The sequence below is a fragment of the Corvus moneduloides genome, chromosome 2 (assembly GCF_009650955.1).
Source record: "Corvus moneduloides isolate bCorMon1 chromosome 2, bCorMon1.pri, whole genome shotgun sequence".
Taxonomy (NCBI): domain Eukaryota; kingdom Metazoa; phylum Chordata; class Aves; order Passeriformes; family Corvidae; genus Corvus; species Corvus moneduloides.
The window spans coordinates 48,691,723-48,699,567 of NC_045477.1; the positions used below are offsets into that span (position 1 = coordinate 48,691,723).

The 7,845-nt window shown below is 51.3% G+C and overlaps 1 protein-coding gene across 2 annotated transcripts in view; it reads right to left on the reverse strand.

The window, feature by feature from the left end:
- FLT1 (fms related receptor tyrosine kinase 1) overlaps window positions 1-5,486 on the reverse strand; it is a 108,010-nt gene extending 102,524 nt beyond the window's left edge. The window contains exon 1 of one of the 2 annotated variants that reach the window (XM_032099505.1): window positions 5,137-5,486. In XM_032099505.1, coding sequence (XP_031955396.1) covers window positions 5,137-5,194 — 58 coding nt within the window. In that variant the 5' untranslated portion in view covers window positions 5,195-5,486. The remainder of the gene's footprint in view (window positions 1-5,136) is intronic. The other variant, XM_032099503.1, reaches the window with a different exon arrangement.
- Between the last annotated feature and the right edge of the window lie 2,359 nt (window positions 5,487-7,845).

Here is a 7,845-nt window from a genome sequence, read left to right on the forward strand (position 1 = left end):
GTTAACAACATCACACTGGATTATGCTCTATGTTACAGGGGTGACTTAACATTGTGGATATGGATTTTGGTAATGACAAATCAACTGTGATTTGAGGGAAAAACAACAGAGAGCAAAATCAACTCACCATGAACATGAACCTTTTGCATCTGCATTAACACAGGACAAACCAAAGTCCGAGAAAGATGATTAATGAATTAATTAACTATTGCACAAGCATCTATAACATTCTTGAATACACTGATGGAGCACAAGCTAAATCATCCTTCTCTTCATCTTTAATCTGGCACATCTCCACTCACTGTGCCACACAAAATATACCCCAAATGCAAACATGACTTAATACAGAAGAAACAGTCATTCACATTCCCTGTCCAAGTTTCTCCATACATCTCAATGGCTCAAGACTTAAGTTTCAGACAAAAGTATCTCTGAAATCTACAGTTTCAAATCTCTTTACTCCCACTGTTGGTTTCTCAATCTGTTAGTACTTCGCTTAGTTCCATCATGAGCTCATTCTGCTGGTCACAAAAGCATGATATTATGCCATGCTTGGCTTTGGAGAGAGCACTAATGACTACATTTTCCCTTTTCCAGCTCCTGCTTGCAGCATAGTTTTTTCTTTCGAGCATCAGGACTTATGCAGCACTGATCTCCAACCATAGGGGAATGAAACTGAACTTCTGCATCTCAGTAAGAGAAAACTGTGTGGGCACCTTCCTGACAATCACTGGACCAATTTTAGGATAAGCAGTCTCCTGTGATGCATCAAGAAGTCAGACCATTCCCAGCTGAGGATGCTTGGGAAAGGTTGCTTCCCAGTTGCAGGAATATGTGCAGTAAGGATGCATCACAAGGGCAAAGAGAAAAGAGCCTGGTTCTGTCTGTGGGTAGAATTCATACTCAAACTTATACAGAAATGTTTCTCTACCTTCTCACAAATATTGATAGAGGGGGGAAAAAAGAGACTACTGGGGCAGGGATGAGATCTAAAGATGAAGCATGTTGTTGGAGGGAGCAGTTTTCCTCTTGAAGGTTTCACACCAATAGGAAAGACTTGTCTCCAAGAGCAGAGGTGACCATGAGTGGGCATTTCATGCAAAACCTACTCTTGCAGCAGTCTCGCTTTCCATTCCCTCTGGGGCTGCAGCAAGAAGCCCCAAACCCTGACTCTGGGGGATTCAAAGGAACAATTTTGCTGCTGAAGCCCCACCACAGCCCCTCTGGACACGGACTTCTGAAACACTGAACCTTAACCCTCATCTGCTGAGCTTCTTCCTTTCCCAATCTCAGTCGAACATGAAAACCAGCAAGCTGATAAACAGTGTGTTGGAAGTTTCCAAACCACGTAAAGTGTAAGGACTTATCAACTGTCCTGCAAATCCGGACAATTTCCTTTTGTCCTATACACCCACACAGTGTGAAGCGCTACGGGTTTCAGTCTTTGAAGCATCTGACAAAAAATAGACAGCTTGTTTTTTACTGTTCCGATGTTAAAAAAAACCCAACACCACCAAAAAACCTCTCAAATCTCCCCAGTGGCAAATTTTTAGGGTTCTAAATATCCTGGGTGCTTCTGGATATGAAGGTCTTTACTACGGCACAGGTCAAGTCCTGATTTTGTCCAGCACAAACTGTAAATCTAGAAGATGCTAGCCTAGCCCAAAGGAGTTGCTCCAGATTTACACCAGTTTTAAGAGAATGAAATCTAGCTTTGTGTGGAGCATATGAGTAAAACATCAGTCTGTCTGGTAAAACATCAGTAAACTGTGTAAGTGATTTTCTTTAGCTATGTTAAAAAAGTTTGGTGCTTTAACCCCATACACATATTTTTTTTAAAATCTCCATTGTAAAGCAGTGTCTAACTCTTCTGCTTTATGTGAATACAGTTTGGAATTTTTAAGGGAGCCCCATTTCTATGAAGGTGCAGAAGAAGTGGGAAAGCCAGTTTGTCTGAACTTTTTTAACAACTCCAGCCCTAATCCCAAACTGGACTATTCTGTCTGTGTAGTTGTTTCAGCAAGTACTCAAAACAAATTGAAACCTTAACATATGAGCTTCCATCTGAACAGCATTTTCAGAGAAGACAGGTTAGTTATTGCAAGAAATTAACGTCAGCACTGATTAGATTTGACCTGGAATTTCTTCCTTCATTTCTTCCAGCTGACCATGAAATTGAAAAGTCCACTGGGGATTTTGATGCTCTAGTTCCAGCTGAAATAACTGAGATCATATAGTGCTGTTCACAAATAAGACTGTAATAGAGTCTATTTACCTTCTAGCTGCTAATTGTGAGGTACCACTTCTATGTGGGTAGCCAGAAATACAGCTGGAAATACAGCTAAATCACCAGTTTATATTTCTGAAAACATGGTGCATAAGCCTTGATCCAGGCTGCAGAGTCTGATGTTTTCAGGATTTAAACACAGTCCTTCACAATCCCAAATGTTAGTGATTAACATTATAGTAAGACAAAGTTGAGGACTGGGAGTTTGAACTTAATACAGCAACCACATTTTTATGTTGACCTTTATGTGTACAGTCATTAGCAAGCGTATGCAATACAATCTGTGGAATAAATATATTTAAGATGTAAAGAAAACGTATGTGAGTACTACGCAAAACCCAGAAAAAAAGTGTCATTCTTTCCCAAGTTAACCAAAACATGCATGTGCACAAGAGACCTGAAGTGCCCAACACTCACATGTCAAATGAATTTAATTTCCTTAATCTCATTTTTCAAATGGGTACTCTCAAAGCTTGTAGGCTGCATGTTGCTTTTGGGAAATTTAAATTATTAAGTAGACATATAGGAGCTGAAAGACCTCCTTCTGTCACCTCCTTGTGGAGGTCTTTTTAGGTTCTTTCTGAACTACTGACTGTTTCTGAGAAACTCCTCTAGAACCCGTCAGTAAATGGAAGCTCAGCAGACACCTGCAGAGACTGAATTACAAGACAGGACCAGTGATGAACTGAATTTCATCAAGAACACTGGAAATGGGAAGTGCTGGGCAGCCTGAGTAAGAATTGTAGGTAAATAAGCAGTGAAGAAGGGTGAAATGGGAAGAAAAGCACAGAGAGATGTATGGTACAAAACATCCCACAACTGCAACAATAACTTTGAAATTCTCCATTCAAACACAACTATGGAGAGTTTTGCCAGTGGCCCAGAAGAAGCATGGTCAACCTATTTGAAATGTCCAAACAAAGCTGAGCAAGAATGCTTTTCTAGAAAACAAGCAAAAAAAGCAACAAAATCAATGAGTCTGAAAAAATTTAAATTCTGATTTGAGCACAATCTCTTGTGCATGGATGGGATATGAATTTCCAGCAAAACGGTTGTAAGGGCACTCAGCCAAACTACAGAGAAGTAACTTTCCAATGCCTACAGTACCTGAGCCAACCATCACGATGGGATGCTTGTCCCCAGCATCCAGAGCCCCAGGTTGTCTCCTAAGTAAGCCAAGCTTTTCCCACCAGGATAGGTCTAGGGTGCACATGAACAGGAAGGTGATCCAGGGTCTTTCTCACAGCCCCTGGCTCACAGAGTCCACCCTCTCCCTGGGCAGTGGGTTTGCCATGATCTGCACAATGGAAAACCTTTCCGACAGGAAGGAGGAAGCGAGTCCCCTAGCGTAGCTGGTCGCTGCAGGAGCCCACGTGGGAGCAGGACGCTGAAGTTCAAACTCAAGCTGTGAAGGAAGCCTGGCAAGGATCTGAACCCACATTTCCTGTATCCAGGGTGAGTGTCCCATGCCTGTGCCTATTTCATCTTGGGCATAAGAACCTCCTAGGCGGAGACAAATAATGTGGGGAAACTAGCGCTTTCCTGGGGAAAAGAAAGAGAAAAAAAAGTAGAATACCTATATATCTGTGTTAAAGCTGATGAATCAGCACTTCCCGAGCAGGAAAACGTCTCGTCGGAGCGGCCCCGCCAGCCCTCCTCCCGGGAAGCCTCAGGCAGCGGGACCGCTCCCGTGGGCTCAGCGGCACGGAGCAGACCGAGCTCCCGGCACTCGGGCGGGGCAGCGTGGCCGGGCGGGCGCGCCGCTAACCGCAGGAACGCTGCCCTCGACGGCTGTCCCGCGGGGAGCTCGGCTTTTCGCTTCCCCGCCCGGGGTTTGTTCCCGCTCCTCGCCGGTCGCCAGCCCCTTTCTGCCGAGCGCCGTCCCCGCGGGAGCGGCCCGCGGCCGTGCGCGCTGCCCCGGGGCGGGACACGGGGAGCCCGTGCGCGGACAGGCCGCCGATCCGCCCCTCTCCGCGGCGCATCCCCGCAGGTCAGCGGCCCTGCGGAGCGATGACCCCACGCGGGACCAGCCTTTGCCCGGCCACTACGCACCCCTGCTCCCAGGTGACCAGCCACGCAACACTACGACGCACTGCCCACCACGGCGCTCCGGCCCGCGCTCTTGGCTCAAAGATAAATTAAACTTAATTAAGAACATCAAATCTACAAGGATCCATCCCAGTACACGCATCATTGCGGGATGCAGGCATCGGAGAGCAGCTCCATCCCACTCTCCAGTAAAACCCCGCGGCCACCCCCGCAGGCAGCGCCACCGGTGCTCCGCCGTCCTGCTCGGGCGGGAGGCAGCAGGACCCGGATTTTTGTGAAGAAAAGGTACACCTTTGCCGCTTCACGGGCAGAGCTGGGACACTTGAAAAGAAGATGCGGAAGAAAGAAGCGTGCCCTGCAGCCAACACATACATGCTCTCTTTCCGTGGTGCACCGGTTCGGACAACTCCCGATGATGTACGGCGGTCCCCTGTGCCCAGGAGCGGCTCGCCTCCACGCCACCACTGCCTTGCCTGGAGGAGGAGAGGCACCGCGGCTCCGCATCGCCGGGCCCTCCGGGGACCTGGTCCCGGGGCACGGCGACGGGATTCGGACGATAACGACCGCTCGGGGATGCGGCGTTTCGCCGCTCCCTGGAAAGCAGGGATCACTTCCCCGGCCCTGTCCAGAGGAGAAGGACGAAGGGGAGGCAGGTGCCCGCCGGCTCCAGCTGACAGGCGGGGTGTTGCGGGACAGGTCAGGGGCGCGGGAGGCCCAGCCGACAAGACGGGGGGCCCGTCGCGGAGAGCTCGGCGCAGAACGGGGTCTGACTGGAGCAGCGCGTCCCGGCGATCCCTTACCTGCGAGCAGGAGGGCGGCTCCCAGCAGCACGGTCCCTGAGAGCAGCTGGCAGGGCATGGTCCTGCCTGCGGGAACGCAGGGCTTTTTCCCTGCCGACGACGGCGAGGCAGGGGCAGAGGCAGAGGCGCCGGCTGGACTCCGACGGGCTTTCCTCGGTCCCGGGCGCTTCCCGCGGTGGCAGAGATAACGGCACAGTGCGGCGCGGAATCCGCATCCAGCAGCCCCCGAGTCCTACCCGCCCGCCCCGGCCCGACCCGACTGCGGAAACGGAGTATCCGCTGCGGGCCGCCCTGGCAGCTTCACCTCCCGCGGGCATCAGATACCCGCCAGCCCCAGCCTCGCTAATTTATAACTTCTCCACCCCTCGCCGAGCACCCCTCCGCCCCCCCCGCCCACATCCTCCGCCGGGAGCACGCCCTCCCCGGGATGCGTCCCCCTCCCGCTCGCCCGCCCGCCCGTCGGCGGGCACGGTGTCGCTGCCCCGCGGGTGTCCCGGCCCCGTCCGCCCCCGTCCGCCCCCGGCCCCCGGGAGCCCGGCCGTGCCGTCCCGCCGGAGCCCGGCGCTGGGCTGCTTCCAGCCGCCGCGGCCGCAGCGCTGCTGGGGTGGGCAGCGCGACTCGTCGCTCGCACGTCGCTGGGCTCCCGTGGGGAGAGCATGGAGTGGACTTGCGATTCCTGGACCAAATGCTGAGCGGTGGGGTCCCGGTCCCGCGGAGCCCCTCTCCGGCTCCGCAGGAAAACCTCGACAGCGCCGCGTCCCGTCACCGGCTGCTGAGCCGGGTGCCAGCTCGGGCGGGGGCCATTTACAGCCGTTCCCCGGCTACCGGGCACGATGCTCGGAGCGCCCAAAAGCGCTGACCGTGCCCCGGGGGCCCGGGGCTCTGCTCCCCGCCTTCTCTGGGGAGGGAGAGCCGCAGGGCAAATCGCCCTGTGCGTGGCCTGACCCAGACCAGCACGGGTCCCCGGCCAGCAGCACTGAGAGCGCTCAGAGCAGGGAAGCCAGGAAGGGGCAGCACTGGCTGAGGATGCTTAGGGAGTCTGCCCTGCCAGCTCTCCTGCTGGCCTTCACTGACCCTATAATACCCAGGGCAGCGCTGGAAATATATTTCTTCCCCCCTATGCACATACCTCACATTTCACATGCATGTTTTATTTTGTGAACGATGAGAAGAGAGCCCATGACAGCAAAACTCAAGCCCTGTGCTTCCACTTTTTCCCTATGTAGCCAGAGAAAGGCTGTTGTGTGAGTCAGATCTTCAGTTTGACCCTCCCTATATTTTTATGCTATGAAATAAGTCACAAGAGTGTCGGCATGGGGCAGGTAAATGTGATCATCCCCCTTTTACAGAGAAGGAAACGGAGGCGCAGAGAGAGGTTAGGCAGCTAGTCCAAGGTCATAGGAAGCTGGTGACAGGAGACACAAATAGAACTCAGACCTCCTGTGTCCCACCAGACCATCCATCCTGTGCAAGAAAAAAAATAAGAAGTTGATGTTGTTTTTAACTTAAGAACTGTTTAGCTTTAAAGTTTAAAGTCTGTGAGAATATTTCCTGCACGCGTCTGTTCGACTCCTATTCATAAATTACACCCTAAGCTACAAATTTAAGTCTGCATTTTCCAATCTTCCTGCCCCCAGCTGAGACCTTGAAAATAAAATAGCCATGGATACCTTCCCCCTCAGCTGCTCACACCATGGGGGGGAGAACCCAGAGGTTTCTTTCCCGAAGAGGATGACTCACATGAAGTCGCCTCCTCCACTGGAGAGGACAGCAGCTGGGAAAACAGTCAGCCAGGGAGGACAGACCAACAAGAACTAGGACACTGGGCATCCTGACAGCTTAGACCCCCTAGGAGCAAGGGCCCCCTATGGAAGGACCTCAGGGAACAGTTTGTGCCTGCCTTTGGTGAACCCAGTGCTGAGTACATGCTGAGTCTGAGATGATGCAGGCCCCATCACAAGCTCAGCAGCCGTGCCACACCAGATCCTCCCCATCCTCTTCACACCTCCTACATCACAGCTGCATTCAGTCATGGCCCTCCAAAGACCACATTTCTTTGGCAAGACATAGCTTCTTCCTTCTCCAACAGATGTCATCAGCTCCTGATCCACTCAAGTAGCTGAGGACCAGGGAGGCCAAACCCAAAGATCTACTCCTAATCTCTTTTCACTCTTTTATATGTTAAGGTCAGGGAGAGATGAGATGCAGAGCTTGTAGACTGAAAAGACCCTAGTAGTGAGATATGGGGAAGAAAGAAGAAGCAGATATTCTCATAAAGCAGAATGAAGGTACAGTAGGAAGCTTGTGCCTGAAAGTGGATGAAACAGTCTGAACACCTAGCTCGAAACATCTGGACAGATGGGCAATGTGTGTGTGAAAAGGAGGGCTGTGTGGAATATACTTGATTTTTTTTTTTTGTGTACTACTACCATGCAATTTGCAACACCTAGTAGGGTGCAAACTACCTTTGAAGGGTAGTTTGTGTGCTGTGGCTGGACAAACACTAAGGAGAGAGTCATAGATCCGTCTCAGGCAAAGCTCTATCCAGCAGGCAATATGATCTCTTCGTACCAGAATCTTAGGCCTTGGTTTGATCCTAAGTAGTGGGTGGCCTATGTGAGGACAAATTTATTATTGGAATTCAACCATTACTCACTGAGGCAAGCAGCTCTGGTACAAGCATATCTCACAGCGGAGCAGGGGATTGTG